Below are 26484 nucleotides of genomic sequence, written 5' to 3'. Positions count from 1 at the left end.
TTTGCCTTCCTCTGCAGCATGGGGCATGGGTCACTTGCTGGTGGATTCTCTGCAGCTTGAGGTCTTCAAGCCACAATTTGAAGACTTCAATAACTCAGACATAGGTTAGGGGTTTGTTATAGAAGTGGATGGGTAGGGTTCTGTGGCCTGCTTTGTGCAGGAGGTCAGACTAGATGATCATTTTGGTCCCTTCTGACCCTAAAGTCTATGAGTCTATGAGTCTCTAGCACACACAGACCCTGCGAACACCAGGAGCAGCATCTAGACAACCTTCTCAGCAAGACCATAATGAATACACATTAACCCAATGTTTTAATATCAGGTATTAATCTTTAATTCCACATCACAGCAGTCGAGTGAATGGGGAAGGAAAAAAAACCCAGCAGATATTTACATCTAAAATTCACACCACTTATTTGTTGGTTCTGGAAACATGCTATCACAATATATACAATGAAATACCTTTAGGACATTTGTTCAAATTCTTTTTTTTCTTTTACGTTTGCTTTCCATTATAGTTGAGAGCTTTTTAAAAAAATTTTTTAAACATGAATACACAAAAGAGAAGTGGTTAGAGGTTTTTGCCTTTTTTAAATAAGCACAGAATGCCAGAGGTTAAAAACACATTTACAGGGCAGAGTACCAGTCAGACAGCACGATCTATACATTTTTTGCTCAATTTCCTGTACAAATACACAGCATTCAAATGGGATATATACAAAAAGAGCACGATGGAAGGAAAAGTTAAATATCACACTTTTTTTCTGCTTCTGAGCTACAGCCTTTCCAATTTGGTTGCTCTCTCTCCCCCCGATGGATATGTAGTAACCCCTTCCCCACGCAAAGGGGGAAATAAAGGTTAAACAAAAGAAACCAAAAAAAGAGGAAAAAATCTTGTGGTCTTGCACCTAGCAACATAGTCAAAACATTCTTCCAGCCAATCAGCAACTAATGTGGCAGATTAATGCAATTCTTCTCATTGCTTCACCTCCATCATTGCCTCTGCCCATTCCTTTTTCTCCAGACAGAGTGTGTAAACATCAATGGTGGAAAGTTTAATAGCCCGTGCATTCAGGAGAGAAGTGGTGGCCCAAGAACCCAAAAGAAGTATCTTCCATTTCAAACTTGGTACATGAGTTTGGAATGACCATGTTCCTTGTAAATTATGTCTATTTACTATAATTACATAGAGCACAGCAACGAACCCTGGTGGCCAAATTCAGCCCTAATTCAGAAAATGTAGTTGTGCCCACTTACCCCAGGGCTGAATTTGGCTTTAATTTTCATGCTGCTATTGGCCAAGCATACTTGCCCCAGAGAGTAGTATGAGTTTCACATCCAGGTCTTAATTACAATAAAATGTCCCCTACCTCCTTCTCTTCCCACCCAACCCCCCAACTGCCCTCTGAAATTAGGCATTTTAAAAGAATACAAAATATTTTGCAACAATTTGACCATGGTTCTGAATAACTCCTTGGAGATTCAAATCTAATATGTTTGTGTTAATTGAATTTGCTCCTTCATGAAACTTGGTGGCTATGGACCCGCTGTAAAATTGGCTGACATCTGTTTATAAAAGCTAACTGATCATCTAACTTTTAGAAAAAGCCTTTACCAAAAAAAGAAAATAAAATCACACATCAAAGCTGGGTGTCTCCATGCCAGACACTATCCTTCCAATCAGCACAGCATGATATGCCTTAGGGAATCCCTTAAAACTCTGGTTAGCAGTTAGCTCTAGTCAGTCCCTCTAGCTGGATGTTTAGACTAACTTGAATGTTAACTCCAACTTACTCACAAAGCTTTATGCGCAGACACCTTATTTTTTGCTCTAAAGGAGAGCTCACATTTCCAGATACAATAATGTTTAACCCTTCTACCAAAAAAGGAAAATAAGTGTCTTGTTCTAATAAAGTTTCATATGAAGATCCTGGGCTACATTCTCAGAGGTGTAGATCAGAATATTCCATTCATTTCAATGGAGTGACACTGATTTACACCAGCTGAGACTGGCTCTTAAGAGCTTCACCATTTTTCATTTCTACTCAGACCTGCCTTGACGTTTATGCTAGAGAGGAAATGCCCATTGTGGACCAGATTTTAACACCTGTGTTTCAATGGTGAAGGATACAATGATTCCAGGTGTCCTGCTCTAGGAAAGGTAAAGGAAATGGGACAGATCTTTTTCTAGCTAGGCAGGCCAGTTAAGAAACAAAACCAGAACAATATTTCTTTTGCATGGGCTAGAGTTTGAGAAAGAATAAATGAACAATCTCAACACCCACTCTATACAATTGCCACCTGAGTCCAAACTTGATACAGATTATCGTTTTCAGGAGAATTTGGAAATGGTGTATTTGATCAGTCACTTTGCATAGAGGTAGTGCTAAAGGTGACTTGCAAAGGGAAAAAAAAGTTTCCTTTTTTGCTTCTTTATAATATTTATGATATATAGGAAACAGAATAGATGGATATTTTCTTCCCTATTTTTGCTGGAAGATTTCTCAAAAGACTTGAGAACTGGGAAATTTCTCAGCCCTCTGATAAAATGGCAGGTTTATTGGATCTTTCACCAACAAAGTTCTTCTCCCATTTGTCAGGTACTAAGCAGGTGTTAAACAAAGAAAACAAAAAACCCTAGAACTTAAAACAGTCTGACTAAAATTCCCTTCCCCATTCCACTGCTCTGGTCTCAATCTCTTGTTTTGTGTCATATCATAATTGCACTAAATTCTACAGTTCTTCACAGAGTCTGCCAGCAAAAAAGGGAAGTCGAGACTGGAAATTTGTGCAATGTAAAAAACAGAGGAAAAAAATCCTTACAATAAAACAAGAAAAACTTTTCAAACTTTCTTTACACACCATAAAGAAGCAAAAAAAGGGAATAAACGTCTCCCCCCTTTCCCCTGACAGTTCATCTTTAAAATCCCTGAAGCTGGAGTGCACACTACACACTGGGCCTTTCTTGCAGCTTATAGGGTTTCCTATTCGAAGGGAGAGATGGAGGCATTGAGCAGCAGTGAAACGTATCAGAAGGGCACATAAGATATTACAGTAACAAACACAGTTAATGGATGTTGGTGTGGATTGTGCAGACTTTCAATCCTGAGGCAAGGCCTGGATATGATGCATTCAAGCCGTCTCTTCTTATTTGCTGAGTCATCAAGCAGTTGTGGAACGAGCCACTCAACTGGTTCCTTGACTGTACAACTATTTGCCCAGAGCTAGGCATGGGAAAAGGCTCAGAATTGGGTTGCAGCCCTAAAGGCTACATAACTCTTTCTTACTCTGCAGTAAAGGTGGATATGGACTATGACTCCAATGGAAAAGCAGGCTGGTTTACCCAGTAAAAAAATGAAATTACTTAACAAAAACATGAAAAACCAAAGTACATGTCCATGAAAAACCAAAGGCTGCAGAGTTTATTTGAAATGATACGTCAAAAATCAATATGGAAGCCTGTCAGCACTGGTAAGATCATTTCATCACAATTGAGTCAATGCAGTAGACTACTATAAAGCTGTTTATGATCACACACCTGAAAGAGACAGTTTCTTCATAGAACAGCCAAGTTTCCATTGCCTGCAGAGAATGCACCTTCCAGCCTGACAGTTCATGGAATCCCTGAATTCAGCAATGAGCTTTCACTTCTATGCAGCAAAGAAACATGTCCCTAGTGCAACTGCTTCTACTTGTGTGCGTCTCAAAACTGGGAGGAAAGCTTTTTAAAACAATTCGCCACACCCCCTCTTCAATATTCCAGTTTTTTTCAGTTTCTGCAAGTCTCTATGGCTAACAGCTTACATGCCACTTTGTGTGGTCGGATAAACTGCAGAAGGAATAAAGCACCCACTGCACACAAAAAATAATAATTAAAAATAACATAAAATCAAAAAGTATAAAATGCAATAAAAAGGAAAGCAGCAACCTCACATGCCAGCCCAAGCTTTGTATGGGCTCTGGACATTAACTCATGGCAGTAGAAAGTAAAGAATTGGATCACTGTTCTCTCCTCTGAGTCCTGAACTTTTACATCTTTCTTCTGGTCAGACCTGGAATTACTATTACTACACAAGCTTCTTTCTAGGTAGTCCTGCTTACTGCTCACTGATGCCATGCTCCCATGCTACCCTGGCCTGCTCCTCCTTTCCACCACTAGCTGGTTGGGAGACTTTGCGATGCAGTGGCCGGTGTTTGTCTTCCTCTTCCATCATCAACATCATTTCCTCTTCATTCTCCATGTTTGGGAGCCGAGCATGGTATGGTTTTGGGGGGAGAGCTGGAGGGTCCATAGTGTCCTGAGGAATGACTCCAGATGGAGCAGAGTGGCTTCGACATGGCTGGGATTTGAGTGACTCCAGAACATCAGGTTCAGAGAGACTGTACCTGACAGGGAGATAGGGTGTCTCTAAGTCTTCATCAGTATTCCAGGCCTGGCTAGGGACAGAATCCATGGTGTCTGTGCGAGGAGGGGGCTCAGATGAGTGTCCAAAGTTACTCTCACTTAAGGAGGACACACCACTGCTGGCACTGCCTGACAGAGTGGAGTTACTTCCATCCAAGCCAGACTGGGGACTTGTGGGTGATGCAGGAATTGGATGAAGAGGAGACTGTTCAAAGAAAAACACATGTTAACATCCGTGATAGCGCAATTTTGCACCTCAGCAGCCATGTTTCATTGTTTACAGCTCATTAGTTACTGCCTAATTGTTTTTGTGCTTAAGAAAGGAAGAACTCCGAGCCATTTGTAACACCCACACACCTGATTTCCATCTACAAACACCTGTTTGTACAGGCAAATGTGTTTTTCCTGTATGCATGATCAAACAGTAAAAAACTAGTGGTCATGGTGGTGACACCGTCTTCTCCAACCCTATTTAACATGTCCTACATCCCAGCATCCTCCATTCACCACACCTGCCTTGCTAGGACCTCCTACATTCCATAAATATCAGGGTATTTATGTAAAATCTTGCAACACAAATATTACAATGAAAACATTAATAATGTGTTACAAGTTTTTACACACTGATTTATTTTTTCAGGAGTTCTGCTATTTAGAAGTTAATAATTGCTATTTATTAAAACTGTTTCAGTAGCTATCTCCTTTTCTTAGTTCAATAGTACATATTCACTAGCTTCCTTTTGTCTTTTTATTTTAAAAGATTTAATGCCACACTGTGTACCCCTGCTCTGCTTAATGCATGCTGTCTCCCCCAAATCCTGTAGCACTCATTGTGAGCATCTCCACATTTATCTTATTTCTATCTTTTCCAATTTTCTCTTCTCTCTCTCCTTTTCCCTCTCTCCTCTCTCTCTAATCTTTCTCAGCTGTCTTTTTTCTGAGGTTATGTCTATATTTTTCCTGTCGTTTCTCTGTTCTCCCTGTCCAATCCTCTCCCCAGCTCAAACCAAACTGTCTGCAGGTGAGGTCCAATGGGGTCTGATGGGAAAATCAATCAGTTTGGCAAGTGGCTCTGCAGCTATCCAGCCCTGTCCCCAATCTTCTCTGAGGCTGTGAGGAAGTAGCTCCACCCAAGCAGGACCTTTCATCTGTGATTTTATACTCTCATTTCTCTTTCCCTTCTCCCTCTGCTTCTTTTCCTTGTATTCTGTGCTGCTTTATTCCCCTCTTCTTCTCTTCCTTTTACTGCTTCTCCTCCCAGCCTCCACGCTGGTCTGCTGCCTGGCTTCTCAGATGAAGTAAAAGTAAGAAGTTCTCTGAAGCTCAATAGCAGTAAATGTCAGAGAGTTTTGTTAATTTCACACTTGCAGTCACCTGCTCTGCTCCTCTCTTTACTCCACTGCTGTGATGCACACTGAGCAGGGGGTGAGGAAAAAGAACAAAGGAGGAGCAATTTCTAAAGCATTCATCAAATCTTGTTAATTTCAGTGTACTGCTCTGCTGGGAGCAGCACACAGACAGACAGGAGTTTTAGAAAGCATCAGTATACAGCCTACTGATGTATACTGGCCCAACCAACTTATTTGCCAGCACGTTCATGCAGGTGCACCTGTTGTGTGCATGTTTGACAATCTGGCCCTAAAGGGAAGAGCAATGAATGAACACCGTTAGAAATTTGTTTGCTCTCTAATAAATAACACCCTCTTTGGCAGATTGATTCTAGAGATTTTATTATTTGATGAAAAGGACTGATTGCAGAGACATCAGGCTAAGCATTAGTTTTACCGTACATTGTGTTCATTCAGAACAATGAGTTCCAGATGAGGTCACAGACCCTTTGTTTTCAGTATGTATCAGGAAAGAGTAACTAACCCTTGCGCCTTGAGGCGCAGAGTGGAAAGAGAAAAGATGACCTGCCAAATCACTACCTGATGTTCTGTTCTTGAGGGCAAGGTAAAGAGAGCTGACAACTAAACTTTTTATCCCCCCATTCCTGCATCAGTTTGAATCAAAAGGTATAATAGGCCAACAAGATAAAAATACTGCTAGTCTGCCCTCAATCTCTCTCTCAAAAATCCTTATGTGAGGGGCATGAGAGTCCCAACTGTGATTAGAACTGGCTATTCAAAGGCTTGTGTGCTTGGATGAAAACCACACATATATAGAGTAAAAGAGGGTGAGCCTCCTATGGGCAAAAGAGAGCACAAACATATCTATGGGCTACTTGATTACTGGAACAGCAGCAAACTGTCCATTTAATGGTGTAGACAATCACCATGTCAGCCTTCAGTCTGAGCTTCTGTTTCTTAGAAATAGATGATGTATTTTCTGCTGCTCAGACAATGAGAATAAGGCAGAATGGAGAAGGTATGTGAGAGCTGGAGATTCTGAAATTGATCATAACTGCTAATGACCAGATTAGCTGGATGTTATGTCCTGCAACCTTGAGAGATCATTTTACCTTGCGCAATGTCCGCGCAGGCAGTGCTGGAGGAGCATCACTGAGCTGGTGGTGGAAGGCATCAAAGTGCAGTGAGTAGTGACCTGAAATGATACAAGGAATAAAATATTAATAAAGAATTGTTGCTGGGGGCTCACAGACCTGTACAACCTCAAGGCAGTAAGAATTCACTGTTCTAGCCCTCTGTAACATCAGGTAACCAGGTCCAACTGCTGAGAGCCCCATCTCCAGTCCAGAGCTTACTATATATCCTGGAAAGCAATCCTTGGAATGGGTAACCCAAAGTGTATCTGTTACGAAGTGAAAATGAGGAGTTTAGTAACAACAACAGAATTCTACCCACCGTTGTTATCAAGGATTTCATGGCAAGACAACAGGCTCTTACACGCTGAATGTCTGGAAACACAATTAATATCTTTGTAGCCTTAATCTACTGCTGAGGATAGTCAGTGACAAGAAGCCAAGCCAGATTACACCACTAATAAACCTAATTCTAGTCCCAAAACACACTTACGACCTTATTGCTGCAGCTGATGAAATTTTAAGTATTATCTAACAGTCAACCAAGCAGACCAAATAGCCTTCTCTCCCTGCACTCCTTACAAAAGGCTCATACAAGTCAATGTTGGCTTTCATGTGGCCTAGGTTTATCTGTGCATGAGCACAGGATTTATTCAGTGGACCTATTGGGGATTTCCTTACCATGGGGTAGGCTTCGGGGAGGTACTGGTGGGGCCAAGATGCTCCCAACGTGGGCAGACAGGAATGGCAGGGCCTCTCTGGTTCCGCTGTCTAGGCTCCAACTGCTGGGCGCTGCTGGCACAGCTGAAGGATGGAAACAGATTGAACTTGGGTAACATTACATTACAAGTTTTTCTTGGGGCTAGAGGCAATGGCATTTCTCCATTCCTCAACTGAGTATGTGGGTCTAGCTCCTTGCCATTTGATGTAGTACCTGACCACAAGGCAGACCTGAAGGCAGCAAGCACAAGAGAAACTGTGTGCTCTTTGGCTGCAAGGATAGGCCAGACTCCAGGGCCAGGGTGAATTAGGGGACTGCGATCTACAGAAAGGTCATTATTTTAAATTTAAGGGTAAAGAGAAGTAGAGTACAAGCATAAGTGGCAGACACCTCACTAAACACAACAAAACCTATTACTGCACCATAACGGTTAGGTGGAGGATGACTAAGCTAATCATATCTAAACATAATGCAACAAAAACATTAACTCTTTTGCCCAGTAAAGTTAATCACTAGCTATGATAACAATTCTTCAAAATGTGGTTCTAAGGGATCAGATAATCCTATTTTAGAATTATCATCAGAAGCCCTGATTTTCTTTAGCCAAAGAAGACAATAAAGCTTTCCTGTCTTCACAATCATATAATACATACTGGTTATGATCTCTAAATGCCTTCAGTTTTGCATGGAAAACAGCTCAAGTAGAGAAACCCAAAGTAATACATTCAGATCTGAGAAGCAATAGCTTTTTCCTTCTAGGCTGAGTGACATTTGAAATGTCTGGAAAGATATGAACTCTTGTTATTAAAGAAAATACACCCTTCTTTCTTTCAGACACACTGCACCACTTTCTTGATCACAAGAAGCAGCCAATATACTAACCAATGTGCCGGAACAGCGATTTTATCTATTTACTGCTGTGTTGGTTATTCTAAAACTGTTTAATATCTGAAGGGGGAATCAAATGATTTGGAGAGCCTAACAAAGAAAAAATGAAATGAAAAAGCTCATCATCTTCAGATATGGAAGACAGATCCAGTACAGAGAGGTTAATTCCTCTGGCATAATTCTCTGTGTAGACAGGAATTACCTTTGATTAAAGCACCTATGTTTTGATGCACTGTTCTTCTGTTTCTAGAACAACCATTCTTTTCTTCATCTCTTTCAAATTTTTTCTTACCATCTCAATCCTATTCTCTACTTGTATTATTTTAACAGATACTGAAACCAGTTTTGATTAAAAATATTAGATCTTCCTTGCAGGCTCTGGATGACAGAAAATACGGGTTCCAACAATAGGTCTGACAGTAGAAGATGAAAATACATGTGGGGTTACAAAAAGCTAATGCCAAGTAGCAAGTGGAAAATGCAACAGGGACTGTAGAGCAATAGATGCCAAATATCTGTTAGTCTATAAGGTGCCACAAGATTCTTTGTCACTTTTTTCAGATCCAGACCAACACGGCTACTGCTCTGATAATAGATGCCAATGGAATTTTAGTTACAATTTTTTTTCTAATAGGACCTTATCCTCATTCCTCTACATCTGGTTTGGGGACATAATTGGATGAAACTAGTAGGTGCTAAGGGCCTCCACCGGCAAAATATAATCAAAGAGATGCTCAGTCAGCCTAGAATATTTTATAGGCCTTAAACTTAACTAAAGTTAATGGCGGGTGGGGGAGGGGGATAGGGTAGGAAGAGGAGATATGCCCAGGAAAGAGTTTGCATCTTGGAGAGGGGAAGAAATGCCCTTCAGTCCCAGGAGTCACTGACCTGTGAATATTTCACTCTTAATATGACAGGTACTGTATATTTTCCATATTTCTGTACTTGGTGAGGTTTTTTTTTAAAGGACTGGGGGCTCCACCTCCAAATCTATCAATGTCTTACCTTGGACTACACATGTATGTTCTGGAAGAGGATTGGTGATCTTGGAGAAGCTTAAAAATTCCCTAATCTTTTCCCCAGTCCAGGAAAATGTTTTACTAATGTATTTCAGAAAAGCATCCCATCAAAAGATATCCTCTATTCACATGAGTGTCAGCCCCAGGCACCTGGCCAAATTCCAATCTTCCTTCCTGATTCCACCAGCCATTCAACTGCATGAGCAAATATTACTTACCTTGTAAATCTGCTTCTCTGAATACATCATCTTGCAGGATTCACACTCCTGAGTCTCAGCTCCCTAGTGTAAACAGGCAAAACCTCCCAAGCTTTGAAGGGTTTTTTATGGTCCCTAAAAGGTCTGTGGTAGTGGACAGGAATAAAGGTCACCCCACAACCAAGGTTGTGTGCCACAACTCTCATATATTGCCCTTGGAGCTTTTTAATTAGTTCCTGATTCAGCAGGAAGCAAAGGCTTCCCAAGAGAAAAAAACCAGCCAATTATAAAATCAAAATGATTGCAAAATTAGACCCTCAAACATGAAAGGTGTAAAGATAAACACACCTTAAAAACACCAATCCAAAAGTGGAAGCGGGGGGGCGGGAGAAGAGACCAAATGAGAATCCTAAAAGAGCTCCAGGGATGCACCTGATCTGTAGAGAGTGCAGGTCAGGGAAGTTTGTGCAAAGATGGCATCAAGTTCAATTGTGCACTCACCTAACTCTGCTGTTTAGAATGGCCTGAGGATTACTCTAGTTTATACCAGCTGCAAATAGCCCCAAAGGCCAAAAACACAGCCAGGGATTGGTGTAGTGCCAGGTCATCCCACCAGTGTCCTTTTCTCTGCTATACTGGCATCCGGAAAAGGGAGTAGAATAAGAACCTCTATGCTGGCTCTACACCACCAATCATCTATACAGATGGATGAGGAACCTTGGGTTGCCTAAGCCAGTCTTAAGGCCAGAGTCCATCTGAGGTCTTTTCCCCCACACTTGACCTGTCATTTGGCCATTGAAGATCTGTTAATCTGCAACTCAAAAAGAGTTCCAGTTGCGGACACTTGGCAAAAGGTCTGAGGTAAGTGCTGCAGGCAATACTGCAACCTTCAGTGCAGCCTTGGAAATTACCAGGATCGATATGGTACATCACCTACAGAATCACTGCAGAGGCTCCCTGGATCTGTCTTCCAGCTCTGAAACCGTATGGAAAGGGGACAACTGCAGGTTTTGATCTGAAGTTGGGGGCTTTGGCAATGATATACTGGAGATCATCTTCCTGTGATTTCTTTTGGGGAGACAATGCCTCACACAATGCTGGAGTTCAGTGCCTGTCACAGATTGGTGATTATATATGATATAGAGAAGAATAAAGTCAAGTGGTGTCTCTTCTAAGGCAGATAGCAAGCTGAGTTGAGGCTGACATGTCCAGACAAGCAATTAACATGCCAAGGCATGGTTGTTGGATCAGAACAGAAAGTCAACTGCCTTGGGCTGCATCTAGGATTTCCCGAAATTCTCCCATTACTGTTCTAGCACTGATGCAGTTCAACTGGTAAAAGCAACTGTCAGCATTCTAGTATAGACCAGCCACAGGTATTTTTACCAGTTTGGTGCTCTATAGCATAGGGCAGTGGTTCTCAACCAGAGGTACACAGACCCCTGGGAGTACTAAGGGGTCTTCCAGAGGGCACATCAACTCATCTAGATATTTGCCTAGTTTTACAACAGACTACATAAAAAGTCAGTACAAACTAAAATGTGATACAATGATTTGTTTATACTGCTCTGTATACTACACACTGAAATGTAAGTACAATATTTATATTCAAATTCATTTATTTTATAATTATATGGCAAAAATGAGAACGTCAGCAATTTTTTAGTCATAGTGTGCTGACACTTGTATTTTTATGTCTGATTGTGTAAGCAAGTAGTTTTTAAGTGAGGTGAAACTTGGGGGTGTGCAAGACAAATCAGACTCTTGGAATGGATACCGTAGTGCCACCATTAAAAATAATATGCAACAGTTGTATGCCACAAAATGGTTACCAAGCAACAATGTTGCTACTTGAGAATACCGAGCAAAGGTCAAACATTAAACCTACACAATGTTCTACTGATCAATAGTAATCTTTCCCTGATGGGACTAAAATTGACATTCATAGTAATATTCTGTACTAGGATGATAACCACAAGCACTAAACTAGAGTTTCTTTCTTTTCCTTTCCTTGAGGCACTTTTGTTAAAAAGGAGAAATCAATAGCACTAATCAGAAGGAATCTGAAAAACAGATGTAAATCTCGTCAACTAGCCCATTACGCTATGTGGATCTGACCCAGCCCATATCAGTGCCTAGAACGACTGTACATGATTCTGTTGATGGATGGTTCAGAGCCCAGCTTCTTCCTGTTGGAAACACTTTATCCAGCTATGCTCCAGGGAGGAAGCTACCATCGAAGCTCCTGCTGCCCTAGAGCAGCCAAACCATCTGATGGAGCCAAGTGCACTTGGTGGTCAAGTTCAGCAGTAGGAAAGCAGAAGCTGAACAGTTTTTCCCTTCAGCAGCTGGTCTCACTCTGCTGTCAATGAGAATTAGTGCAGAGGGCTTCTCATAGGAGAAGGGCTTGGACAAGTTCACGGGACATGAACATTAACAAAAAACAAGTTGGTTGATAGCACTCTTGACTTACAGACAGTGATAATGGTTCAAAAGGTTGCACATATGCCTGCAGCTGCATTTATTTACATTCACAACATGGCTCAGAAACTGGGATTCCCTGATCGTCCCCTACAGAGGATTATAAAACATTCCTAAAGAGACTAACCAATCAAGCACCTGCCCTTGATATGTGCACGAGGCATTTGTTTTTGCCAACAGGGATTCCTGTTTGTAACTTAAAAACACCCACGACAACTTCATTGAACAAAATGTTCATCTCTATTAATGACTATCAAATGTCAAAAGCTACCTCACAGGGTAGTTTGGAGAATCTTTTAAGAAAAAAAAGCTCAACACACATACGTATTATCTTTGGGCCAACTCCTGCAGCCTTTACTCAGTCAAAGCTCCTACTGAACTCAGTGAGAGTTTGTCTGTGTCAGGACTGCAAGATTTGGCCCATTGTCATTAATATATGGTAAAGAGCTTCTTTAGTGGAGGCATTTGTGCATCTCTTTGCAGATCTAAAGCATCAGCACAGCTGTCTTTAGGCTGGCAGAAGCTCCCAGCTTAGAAACTCTCAGCCTAAGAATGTGACAGGATGTACAGAGGTGGAAGTCCATAAATGTCCAAGCATGAACAGAGTAACACTACTACAAGATGAAGGAATATAATTAAGAAAAGGAATACCTTTCTCAGCAACAGATAGATTGGGATCACTGCAAGGTTTGCATGGTCCGATCACTTGCTGGATCAAGGCGCGCTGAATATTTGGAGGCTAAAGACGAGGGGAGGCAGCATAGAAATGTGAAAACAGTTACAGATTTGCCAGTATAGAATCCTGTGATAGCTGAGGAGCCCAAGATAAAAATCCAGGGAAAGCTCTAGCCTCTGAGCTTTGACATGAATGTCAGTAGGCAAGGGGCAGATGGGAGACTGTTTGGAGGCATTGCATTGTTGGAAACCATTTTAGCCATTTATTGTTAAATGCCCTAGGAAGTTTTAACTCTTAAAGACTCATAAAGGCTGGCTTCTGGTTACTCCAGAAACCACTTCTTGATCTCCATCACCCTGGTATATTCCACGGCAGCCAAGATCAGCTAATACAACCCATCTCATTGCTCCCTAGGTTTATTTGTGACGGGATGGGTTGTTCTCAGTGAGGAGTGTTAACTATGGAAGTTGCTTCTCCCATCATTTGAGAGATCTGATTTTTTGAACTTTGTATCGTGCTGCCAGGCTCAGCTGTGCCCCCAGCCCTTTCTGGATGGCTTTCATGAGATGCTAAATGATGGGATGATGGTAGTGTTTTGAGGTTATATTTGCTTTGAAGAGCTCTGGGTTTTGAATCATGAATTAATTTGTCTTTGATTTTGGGAGACTGGGTACTATATTTCATTTATCAATTGTGGTGGCATTTTATAAAGTTGATTCATTTATTTCTACTTCTAAAATTGTGCCCATCCCATGCTCTAGGCTTTATGTACAAAGTCAAGTCATGTGACAGTTTATGATGTATCAGCATTTACTGGTCAGGTTTAAAGTAAGAAGAGCCCATCTCCACGATGAGGACCGACAATTGCAACATACTAGTACGATGCTGATTTTAGTGTATCAAAATAGTGGTTCTGAAAGGGGGAGAGAGACAAGTATAGAAATCTCTGCACAAACTGATGGGCCACTCTGTGAATGTAGCTAAGTCAGTGGTTTCTGGATGCAGGGGAAGCTAAAAAGGGAAGAAGTGAAGATAATTACAAATGACAACAGTGGATCTATATGCTAATCACAAATACGCAAATGCCACAGCTGCTTTACTAGGAAAGAACAGTAAGTCTATTACCTGTCCATTTTCCATGATAGCTGCAGGATACAGGGCACTGCTTGGTCGGTCCCGGTGGGTTGGCAGCATCATCATCGGCTCCCGAGTGTGGCGGTACTTATCTGGTAGAGAGGGAGAGCCTGTAAACAAGTGAGAATAATCACGTACACATGACAAACCACAGAAAGATCTCAGCTTGGCCCAGTGATCTAGTCCTCTTTCTTTCTTGGGACTCACAAATTACCCCAACAATCTGGATGATGATCTCACAGGACTCCAGGAAGTCAGGGTGCTGAGCCCACTTAGCAGCTGACTGTAGGTAGGTGCAGTAATAATCCATTTGTTATACAGTTAAGATATGGACACAGTGTTAGATTTAGGATGTACAACTCAGCAAGTCACTAGCTGTACATTACAAGCCACTTACCCCTAAAATAAAAGTGTATTTGTCTGTGTGGAATCAGCAGCAGTTGTGGTTTAATATGCCTACTCTTCCCTGGCCCAATAAGATCTCAGAGTTATGTATTCAGATGCCATAAAACTGTACTTTATGACTGAATAAGTATGAATGGGATATGAGTTTGGGATACAAATACAACTGATGCTGGAATTTGCCTCGTGCGTGTCAGAGATGGTACAGATAAATGGTGATTCCCGTGTCTGGCTTCCTCTTTATTAATATTACCCAGATAAAAATGGAATGTTCTTTGACAGTGGTTTTCAATCCTTTTTCATTTGCTGATCCCTAAAAAATTTTGAATGGAGGTGAGGTCCGCTTGGAAATCTTAGATATGGTCTGTGGACCCTCAGGGGCCACAGACCAGAGGTTGAAAACCACCATTCTGTGAATTTTGAGGGCATTTTGTTTATTACTGTGCTTTCAGATGACATACAATTACTAAGCAGCATGCTGCTATTCTGAGAATACGTCAGAGGTTTGCCAACATGCTGCTATATATTAGTAGGAGGATATTTGCTCATGTGATCCCGTAGTTGTTTGTAATCTGGATAATTGTCAGGAGATATTACATTACAGAGGGTCTGTGTGTTTCATGTTAAATATTTATTGGAGTACAGCATTTTGTACCAGCCTACTTGGTTTTTTTACATTAGGCACCATGTTCTGCAAGGAGCACATCACGCACCAAAGGGCGTGCTGATGTATACAGCCACAATGGTTGTGCCACAAGAATGATTCACATTAATGGGATGGCATGTGGCTGTCTGGTAATACTGATACACACACACTCATGGATAAACAATAATATGCAGAAGTTAACACCCTGAAGCTGCAGAAGTGAGCTATAACTTGTACTTATTATTTGTGCCACAAACACACACTTCACAGGCAGCAGCACATAGCGCATTTCCCAGCCATGCCTGCTTTTGGGAAAGACATGCCCCCTTTTGCAAACTTTCCACAACTATATGCGAATTACCTGAACAGCACTCCAACATCAATGAGCAAAGGCTTCCCCCACCCCAAGTTAATGCAGCTTTTACACCAACAGCAGCATAACATGCACCTTTTTGGAGGGACATACAGCACACTGTGGAGGTAACAATGTAGCCAGCAGAGTGCAGAATAAAATCCTATACTTGCAACAATTTCATCAGGGGGTGTAAGGCCCAGATAAATCAAAACCCCAGCACTGCATAGGTAAATGCAAAATATTTGCAACCTAACTCCAATCACAATTTCTCCACAGACATAAAACAAATACATTTAGACAGTCTTAATTCTTATACATATTATCTTTAAAAAGACAGCTTTAACACTATGTTGAGTCTCTTTTACTCACATACACATCACAGATAGTCCTATTTCTGCACGACAAATATAAAAATACTGAACTTATAGGGGTGCCAAGAACTGCATCACAGCACAAACCACACTGCAACTTTTTTCCCTTTTATTTATCATCTGATCCTCATTTTTCTTCTAGTGGAAGAAAATTGCAGCTATATGTGCCATCAGTTTAGAAAGAATCACAAACCCCACAAGACTTTGCATTGCATGATCTTTAAAATCCCTTGCTCTATGCTGCTTTATGGTGGCAGAATCTAATTTTTAAAACTAGCCCTCCTTTCTGTGCCCTCAGTTTGGAATTGCAAATAACTGGTTCAAAATGTTATAAATGGTGTCTCAGCATCTGATTTGCTGGCAAAATTGTGGGTGCAAAAAGAGTGGCTCATTTGAGATCCTGTTAACAATCAGGACTGCTATCTTGGACTTGGCTCAGGAGTTCTCTAAGGCCCCCTTTAGAGTCAAGTAAACATTTTAAAACAAACTCAAACCTTTTAAAAGCTTCCAGAGCTGCCATAGGGATATCCTTCAGAATAACATTGCAATGCAGTGGCCCTGCAGACTTTACAAAACTCAGCTGCATGTACCACTGGTCTCCTATGCTTTTCAGCTTGTAGCCCTGCACATGTAATCTGTGCAGTATTATTTTACACACGGTTTATAGGAAAGCAAAACTTAGTTTGTCAGGGCCTGGGGAGACTTTTAATTCTACTCCAACATTTTTAACCAAATAAAATATTAAAATTGACAAAAAAATACTGGTTTTAGCAACTCATTTTCAACTAATTGAGGAATCTGTAAATTCCTGTTAAATCCTTCTTGATTCTCCCACTTCTATTAGTATTTTGAAACCATTTGCTTCCAGCCCCAAACATGAACTTTTAGCTCTGATGAAGATTTTTATTTACTTTAAATGCCAAGTACAGAGGCTCTTTTACCATGCTGAGTAAGAAGCTGGGACCTTTGCTCTATAAGCCTGAGAAGAAGGCTGTCTAGAGGAAGCACTGAGAATGACTTGACAGCTCCCACAGTGAGTACTCAATATGAGCTGCCTTTAAAGTGTATTGAACATGCTCCAAGCCAGCTTTAAAAGGATTCCTTTTAAAACAACATTACATACCTCCTTATAGGACTCCCTGTTATAACTCCTGGTTAAGGAACCTTGGTTCACATCTTCTTTTAACCCCATTAGAATTAGAGTAGTGCCTCATCTGAGCGATCTCAAGGGGAGTGAATGCAAACTCAAATATTCTCATTGACCTTGCCTACAACACAGTGCTGTTCTTTTGCTGGGGCTGGGACATGGTGTTTCCCAAAGGGTAAACAGGAAGTGCTGCACCAGGTTATGTTAGGGTTTGAGTCAGGCCAGGCAAAACCAGAGAGGAACATACTCTTTAAATTGGCAAATAACAGTAATTTGTAATGTGTTTCTCTATCACTAGTGCAAGCTAATAGAGTTCTTACGTATCTTGATTACAACATTTCCTTATAATATTCAACTCCCTGGATCCTGGCTGGAGGTGATGTGCATTATAACATCACTGTAAGGTTTGCTGTGTACTATTTAATCTGTTCTTTGTGGATATGATCAGTATCAATCTATTTGCTGGATGACTATCTTCCCGCAAATAAAATGTTAAGTTATTAATCCATATTTCTATTACTTTGTTTACTTGGCTTATTGCTGACCCTCAAACAACTGGTATTTTTCTCCTTCAGTGAACAGTGCCACATTTTGGGAGTGGGGGATTAGCTCTACCATCTCCAGGGCTGGGAGATTCAAATTCTAGTTGAACCCTAAGTGCAAGTGACCTGGGTGGTCCCTTGATCAGTGTGGAAATTAATTCACCTCACAAAGCCACCTCTCTGCTTAGACTGACGTTAGTAAGCATGCTGCTAGACAGGACTGCAGCTAACAGGACAAGCTGGTGCAAGGATTAGGGAAATGGGATGCAGTTTTTCACCTCTAGGTTAAGATGTGAATCTGCAGATGAAAACTTTTAACAACTGATAAATACTAGAAGTAGAAACAGAGGTAACCAATGTTCAACGTAGGACCAGAGTTGACAAGAACTGTTAAATCTGAGAAATGCTAGGTGGCCATGTGAAATGAGTTGATAGCCTTAGTACAGTTCCTGACTGATGCTGCATCTCAATTGGTAACTTTGTCAGCAGTCTCAGCAGAAAGGCCAAGGATTGAACGGGTCATGGAGACTGAACTATCCTCTCACCTCTAGAGGTGGTCCCTCCAGGACAGAGATGAGGCACATTGGTGGGGGCAGTGTGGGGAAGCTTGCACTGCTGCCGCCCGTGCTGCATCTGTTCTGTGGATAAATAGAGGGCTTCAGCCTCCAGTGTTGTCAATCCAGCACCTTTCACCAGCACTAAATTAAAAAGAATATAAATAAATATAAAAAGGATAGCGGTGCATTGGCAGAGCTGCATGTGAAGTCTGCATGGTACTTTGCTCTAGCCAGTGCCATCACTCATTTTAACAAGCATCAAATTCCCCCAATTAAAAAAAACAAAACAAAACAAAGTCAAACAAAGAAACCAAAGCCATGTTAATTTTAAACACAGTGGAACTTTTATATAGTGAAGTTGTTTTTCCTGATTAACAATTTCACTCCAAAAGGAGCTTTCATAATAACCAGATTCGAAACTTGCAAATTGTGAAGTATGGAAAAGATCTAGGACTTTCATTCCACGTTACTGCAAATGGAGTTTCATAATAATTCATTAGACTGTGGAGGTAAACACTGCTTTTTGCCTAACTGAAAATGGATAAAACTGGCAGGGAAGAAATGTTTTATCTTGAATTTATCAAAATGTATTATTAAGAATGGTGAGTAAAACAAAATAAAATAAATAATATCCAAAACTGTCCCTTCAAATAATACACTTTTAAAAATCACTATTTCTCTTGCTGTTTCCTTATTTGTAGTCAGTAGAGTTATACAGTTCTTATCTATGGGAGGTGCTGTTGACTTAAGCATCAGCCAGACATCCTTTTATATTGTTCATCACTTTGGTTCCTAAGCAACAGCAGAGACCACAGCTGAGGGGGTAGTTGGTGATGCTGGGAAGTCAGACAGCTCAGAATGACTGGCAAAGCCTGTGGCAGTGAATACTGGATTTCTGAACTGGAAAATAGCTTGAAATGCTGCAAGCATCAAAATCTCACACTGCTCCCTCAAAAGATTCAGGATTCATAGAACTTGCTGGACAGGTTCATTTACAGAGCCTTCCTGACATGACAGTACCATATTCAGTTCCACCTTCTGTTCCCTGCTATGTCACCTTTATTCTAATTACATCTCTACCCCGATATAACGCTGTCCTCGGGAGCCAAAAAATCTTACCGCATTATAGGTGAAACCACGTTATATCGAACCTGCTTTGATCCGCCAGAGTGCACAGCCCCCGCCCCCACGGAGCGCTGCTTTACCGTGTTATATCCGAATTCGTGTTATATCGGGTTGCGTTATATTGGTGTAGAGGTGTACTTTATTATTTGGGTTGTCATTATTTTCCTCCAGCTCTTGAAAATTAACCAAGTTATTTTTATTGACATAAAGAATCTCATTCCTCAGCTTTCTATTCCACCTGATCCTTCCGTTAAATCATCCTGCTGCATTTCTGACATGGCAACAGACTGTGATTTATGACTTCATTGTAGGATCACGCACAAAGACAGGCTGGACTGAGAGGAAAAAAGCTCTTATTCTAGTTAAGAAGAAACAAATTCTGCCCCCTCTTCTGTGTTTACAGAGACCCCTGGCCACAGTGCAACCAGTGGAATTCTCTTGTGTGGGGAAGAGGGACAAGATCCGAGCAACTGGAGCCAAGCTCTACAGCCTGTACTGTAGAGGCCTTCTGCATGAGCCTGTGGAGGGAAATGCAGCAGTGGCTGGGGTGGGGGCAGGTAGACATGCCACAGAGCTGCTACAAAAGGGAAAGGAAACAACTTGAATGGAGGTTATGAAAACTCTGAGGCTGCAGTAGCAGACATGGAATGACTCTGCTGCAGTTCTGAGGCCTGGGGAAAAGGGAATTCACTACACTAAGCCTCGTTATCCTAAGACGTAAGGGAAAACAAAACATGAGGAGGTAAAGTATTTTGTGTGGGTTTTTTTCTTGTCTTCAAGTATGATCCAGCATGAAAGTCCTCTTTTAATTCTGGTATCTCTCATTCCAAGCCCTTCAACCTTCACTGTATACATGAATGTTAACCCATCTCATGACTTCTTTAGAATGGTCTAATTTCCTTAAAACAAGACTGAACTTTGCCTTTTCTTGATATTCCACTTCTTGCAAATACTGAAACAAATTATTTACATCCTTCAGTAGATTGTTTGCCACAGGGCAGTATGGCATCCTTTCCCTTACAATGTCTGTGATGCAAGTGGTTGGCTCAATTGTGTGGAAGCACATTCAAAACCATTACATAGCTAAACTCCCTGAAGTCAGCAAGTACCAAAGGTATCACTCCACCAAATTTTGCTGAAAAGATGACTGAGACCACTTTGAGGGTTACACAAAACATTTCAGAAGAAGTCACTGTTGAAAAAACAATCCCTAATAAAGTAAAATCGTAAAATTACTGTATATTTAAAGCATCTTAGCAGCACCATTTTTAAACTGATAGGACAAGAGTCAGGGCCATTTGGGTCCCTTCATTCTTACCTCGTGCACTGGAAGGGGCAGAGTTAATCATCTGGGATGGTGCAGAGTGGGTAGAGCTCAGGCTTGAAGTGGAAGGACTGGCCTGGGACGAGGATAAAACAGAGACGTTGGTGACTGAGCCTTGGTACCTGGAGATGGGGTAAACAAGCTGCAGGAGGCAGAGAAATGAGCAAGACAGAAAACTGAGCAGACTGGTGCATTATATATTCACCTCCCTCAGATCATCAAATGTGTGGGGAATGTGACTTCTGTCTAGGAAACAGTTACAATTAAACTCACTATTAACACTGTACAGTCACTGGGCTGTGGGACCCATTTCGGCCTTTCATATTGATTGTCATGGATTGAAAGAGATATTACTAAGTAAGATAAGCATCTCAATAAGAAAAACTAACTATTCCGCTCACTAGGTGATACCACACCCCTTATAAAGATGACCTTTACTTTGCTCTGTTCTTAGGCTACACTAGGAACTTTTAATTTACACCTATAGAAGAGTTAATAATATTTACCTTAGAAGGAAATCACTGGGAACCATCTCTGCCTCCATGACATTTCTATCAATCTTTAAGAGATACTGATCTATACACCAGGTCAGACTCTATGGGATTATTGCTATATCTTTTCAGTTCATAGCTATAGATGAATCTAAGACAGAAGAGGTCTAAGTATGTCTACTGTACATGTAAATGATTCTTGTCCCAAGTACAGCCTACAGGGCATGTTCAATTATATTCCTAGCAATAGGTCCTTGATGTTGTACAGCAGTTATACCTGCATGCGGTACATATCCTCAGCGGTCTCCCCTACAGAACTCTCTGTTAGGATAACCAGGTTTCCTGTTTCACTGGAAGTATGGGAGGAAAGAGACGATGACGAGTGTCTGACTGAACCGAGCAAGTTCAATGGGCTAAAACAAAAATGGAGACAGTGGCAAAACAGGGTGCAATGGTTAGACAATATTCTTTTCCAAATCTCAGTTTTAAGTAGTGAGGCCTTGTCTTCAAAGGTGTGAATGCCTGCAAGTCCCACAGACTTTTGTGTTGAACACCTTTGAAAAATGAGGCCATAAATGCTTACCCCTTTCATTTTCATGGCAATAGTAATAAGAAACCAATACCATTACATTTCAGTTAGCTACACACTGACAATATAAAACAAGGTCATTCAAACTTCAATCTGGGGCCAAGCTGGCATCTTTCCAGGAATCTGAGTGCTACACCTAATTTGCCTCAAACAGAGCAGACTGAAATGGCTCTCGTTTTTAATGCTGAGATGCAACCTGTGGAGACAACTTCCAGGAATGTTTCATCCAGCTCCAGCAGAGGCTACTCAGATCAAGATGGAGCATTTCCTGCGTAATCTGTAGTCTCCGTGGTCCACACCTATGTATTAAAACTGAAGGCAACTGCAGCTGAATGTAGAACTCTATGGCCCAAATGGCCTGCAGGCTGCACTTTGATCCCTCATGATGTAAAATCACGTTGATATGTTCCTCTCTTATTCTGAATCACATACATAATATACACAGTAGAATCTTGCTAAAGCACACCGACACCTTGGAAGCCCTTTACAAGCAGGTGACTTTTGAGAAAAGTGCTATCACTCTGAGTGAGTGGTGGACTATGGAATTCTACCACACAACTTAACTTCTTGGATTTACACACCTGAGAGTGAGTTGCTGCACCCTCTCCTACTGAACAAAGCTTTAAAAACAGCTACATGGACTCACTCTTCACAAGGGAAAAACAGAGAATAGCAACTGAGACTTCACAACTCCTGTAGCATTCTTGTGTTTGTTGTTCGGTCTTGTGAGGCTATAACTCTTTTCAACTAACAGCACATTTTATAGATGCTAAAAAGATTTGTTTGTATCCTGAAGTCTGCTATTATCAGTTCTAGGGTTGGCTTTAGGGTTGGCTCCTCAATCTGAATAAGAATCAAAAAGTTCAGATGCTTATTTAAATCTTATAAGCCTCTTAAATCTGAAAACTGGCCTGTATTATTTTATACCATTCTGATCTAATACCTTGAAAGCTTCTCTTATTGTATTTTGATTCTAGTCTAGGCTGGAAATCAGAATTGTAAACACAACAATCTGAACATCTTTAGAACTTTAAACAAAGATTCAGTTTGAGTTCAGTTCCAAAAATAAGCAACAAGGCTTTTTTTTTTGGTTGTCAAAGTATGTGTCTTACTCAACTTGAGCAGGCTATCAATCCCTTATTTACGTGTCAGAAATATTAAAGTTTGGACCTTCAAAGTCATTGTGAATTTTGGGCTCTGAGAAAAACCTAAGTGCCAGTTAAGGATATTTTATCTGTATGTATAAATATTGCGGTGAAGTGGCTACGTGTCAGCTTCCAGCTAACAAGCATTTAAGATCTCTATTAAATCCCTGGCTTCTCAGTGTAACACAGCTTCCAACCTAGACATGAGAAGGAACGGATGGCTTCACTTCAAAGCTTTCCAATGATGACTCTAAATCAAACATCAGTGGTCTCTGCAAACTAACAAAAGGAACACTTTTCTACAAAGGCTGATGTTGCTGCCTCCACAGTACTTCTAGCCACCTGTGAGGCTAGGCTTACTTGGGCCCATAAACTTTATTAAAGAATGCTATATTTAGAACTCTCTGCTTAAACCATTAGACATTCTAGAGATTACAGCAAAAAACCAGTACCTGTGTCGATGTACCAGCTTGATGCTCTCTGGACTCATCGGGCCGTGTGACACAAGAACACTGCTGCGTGGGGTGCTGGTACCAGAACAGGCTGGACTCAATTTATCCAAACCAGGCAACTCCTACATAGGAAATACAAAATTATTTATTTACTTCAGAAATTTTGGGCTTGATCATGGGAAAAGGGGAAATAAGCTTTCTCTTTTTGTCAAAAGATTGGTGATAAATCTGTGACTATATTCTTCACAGAGCTATTATGGTTCTGCAATTAGCCCAAGAGCTTTCAGACCCCTTCACTCCCAACCTAATTAGCTTGTTACCAACAATTCCCAGGTGCCTTCTCAGCAATTTGCTGGAAGCTTAGGCATACAATGGACCAGATTGCAACTGCCTTCATTTTTAATATGAAGATAGGCGTGCAGAGAACACAAATACCCGCATATAGTGTGGCCCAGCCACTTGTACAAAGATGGAGAACTGCAGGTTGGGAGCTGTAATCTATGAGGACCACATTTCCATATTAAAAGTGGCCATACTGCAGAATTCTGGAGGCCTCATTTGTGGCCATCCTCACATAGCTAACACTTAGAAAATGTGGATTTGCCTTTCAGCGTATAATGTAAAATTCTAGCATATGTAATTCAAAATGTTTTCTTAAATCTTTGAAAGCTGCCCCTTCTTTGTTTTTTAAAATGTTTATGAGGGAGTCAAGAGATCTGTGAAAATGACACTGTCCAATGAATAGATAAGTGGTCTGCCATTTCTTAGGACCCATTTAATCCAAACACTTCAAGGAGCTGTCCCAGAGCACTGAAGAATAAAATAGCATAAAGAGACAAGCGGACATCAAGCGACAGTGGAGTCTATGGCTTCTCTATGATGTCTGACAACATTATTAACAATCTAAGAAGCAGAGAAATTTAGATTTGTCTTGGGATCACTGACTCTGCATGAACCACTGATAAAAAAATAAACATTAATCAGACAGTCAGCACTTGCAGAGACACTAATGATTATTCTATGACTGTTCTATTTCTCCTCCCCACCAACAGGTGTTGCCTTTTCAGTGATGTGCTTCAGGATATTGAGGATTAGGGTGGGATGTATTGGGGATAAATTGGCCATAGGGAAGAGATGACCATGAGACTACTATATGATCAGATTTCTTCAGACAGAACAGGAGCAGTCTTCTAAATGAGCTTTATCTTACACAGCGTTAACCTTTCTAATTCTGAGTTGTTTGGTTTTACAGCTTCAGCCAAATCTTGAAACACTAGTAACAGAGGCAGCACAGTTTGCTTTTTGTATAATTAACTTCTTATTAAGCTTTCAAACAAATTGGCAAAGAAAAAACTTTTGATCACACAACTCTTCTTGAGTGACAACACATTAACATCACATGCCTATTTATTATGTGCTATTGAAGCGAACTTATAGTCTGTATCTTCTTAAATAACCATGGATGTCCTGTGCCAGTGAATTTTAAGAAGTGATAATTACATGAAATGGACATGTCTCTGCTCACTAAGGACAGCTGAATGGCAAATGTGCTAACAAAGTAATGACTTCAGTAGCAGTTCCAAGAGGCAAGCTCTTTTTAAATCTCCCAACAAAACCAAATGGAAATCAAATCATGTACACTTGGTTAAACAACACACTAAACAGGCCCCACTATTTCAACACTGGAGATTCACTCTGAAATTTCCTAAAACACATTTTAAGTGGAAGCCTCGATTTGTTCTTTCTATTGTTATAGAATAAAAGACACATAAAATATGATGCATATACGTGAAACGGTGATTACCAATTATCTACCCTGAGCAGATTTCTGTGATACAGAGGTAAAATCAGCAGCAGCTGTTGGTGCCCTATTTACATTAGCTCTCCCATCATTGCGGCACTGGACTAATAGTAGGACTTTGCAGGCTAAAAAGCCTATGAGAAATAAGGGCATTCTGACTATGGGACTGATCCTCTGCCTTCTACTGCTGTCCTTGTCTGGTGAGAGGACTTCCATCCCCCAGTGCACGGAGCAGGAAAGAACTTCTCCCACAAAAGCTGACTAGAAGGCATATCCCATCAACATCCTGGTCTGCACAGCTCATTGCTGAGTATGATCTGCCAAACAAGGAATGTGTCCAGCCTCGCATCTGGGTGGCACCTATGCTGCGTTCAACAGGTTGCAACAGGATGGCTGTTTTGTGAGATGGGCAACTAGTACTGTCTAGTCATCTTTCTCTCTACCCATGGCATAGCACCCTATGACAAGGGCTAAATTTTGTCCTACGTTACATAAGACAGTGTAAGTATTCAGCTTCACAGACCTTCTGCCATATCACCAGCCATATAAATTAGAGGAGAGGGAGCATGAAAAATGCCAGGGCCTATATTAAAGGCTCAGTTTGCAAATCTTTTTGGGCTTTAATTCTTGCACTGGAAACAAGGTTTCCTGTAAATTAGACAATCCCATAGGTTTAATATACACTACTTTTTTTCCAGTTCCTGTGTGCATCTCATTGTAACTGAATGAATTTTTATCATGGCTCTGTACTACTGACAATGACCCGGAAGTGGTGGGGATTAGCTTACATGGTACAGACTAGACTGCATCATTTGGAACTGATCAATCAGTTTCTTATGTAGAGGACGCATCTCTGGATGTACAAATTTCTCATGTACTGCCAGACCCACTCCAAGAACATGCACCTATTAAAAAAAAAAGAAATTATAACATCATGAATCAAGAACATCTTCATTCATCCTAGAAGACACTACATAATTATATCCTCAAGTTTGGTCAGTGTGTGAGAGAGATCTGTAAAATAGTCTATTGTTCATTTGCAAGGTTGCTGAAAATTAGTAAACATAAGAAAGCTGACAAGTATGTGTTTAACATACATTTTAAGTAGGAGACAACCACATTTGTGATATGTTGGATTTACAGTTGCAAGAGAGAACAATAAAAAAATGACAAAACTGATTCACTCTTGTAGTCTTATTGGAAACCTGGGAGGTGGGCGGGCACAAGACTGCCCACTTCTAAAGGCCCCTCCCCCAGCCTAGCCCAGGAACCAAATGAGTATGTGGGACAACAAATGAGAAAAACAGGGACTGAGGTAAAGGTCATAGGTTCAAAATAAGGGTACCGGATGGGGACACTGAGCAGAGAACCCCGGACAGTGCCCACTGCTCCTCAAAGGTGTTGAGGGAGCCAGCGGACGCTGCCCAGTGGAACTCTGACCAGATGTGTGAAACTAAGGAGGAACAGAAATAGGCCCCGCAGTCGCAGAACACCCCCTCATCCAGCAGCCTCCTCCTGGTAGTGTAGATGGAGA

At 41.0% G+C, this 26484-nt stretch overlaps 1 protein-coding gene across 8 annotated transcripts in view; it reads right to left on the bottom strand.

The window, feature by feature from the left end:
- Positions 1-325: 325 nt before the first annotated feature.
- Positions 326-26484, bottom strand: part of DOCK3 (dedicator of cytokinesis 3) — a 603350-nt gene continuing 577191 nt past the window's right edge. For 3 of the 8 annotated variants that reach the window (XM_050957666.1, XM_050957668.1, XM_050957669.1), the window contains 10 exons: positions 25739-25855; positions 23150-23271; positions 21241-21376; positions 20467-20614; positions 18012-18164; positions 13995-14113; positions 12845-12932; positions 7569-7691; positions 6867-6949; positions 326-4610 (listed from right to left, as the gene is read on the bottom strand). In XM_050957666.1, the coding sequence (XP_050813623.1) occupies positions 4098-4610; positions 6867-6949; positions 7569-7691; positions 12845-12932; positions 13995-14113; positions 18012-18164; positions 20467-20614; positions 21241-21376; positions 23150-23271; positions 25739-25855 (1602 nt within the window). In that variant the 3' untranslated portion in view covers positions 326-4097. The remainder of the gene's footprint in view (positions 4611-6866; positions 6950-7568; positions 7692-12844; positions 12933-13994; positions 14114-18011; positions 18165-20466; positions 20615-21240; positions 21377-23149; positions 23272-25738; positions 25856-26484) is intronic. The other 5 variants (XM_050957667.1, XM_050957671.1, XM_050957672.1 and 2 more) reach the window with 5 other exon arrangements.

Source organism: Gopherus flavomarginatus, chromosome 6, assembly GCF_025201925.1.
Source record: "Gopherus flavomarginatus isolate rGopFla2 chromosome 6, rGopFla2.mat.asm, whole genome shotgun sequence".
Taxonomy (NCBI): domain Eukaryota; kingdom Metazoa; phylum Chordata; order Testudines; family Testudinidae; genus Gopherus; species Gopherus flavomarginatus.
Note: the sequence above shows the minus strand (reverse complement) of the source record. Positions and strands in the feature narration are given on the sequence as shown.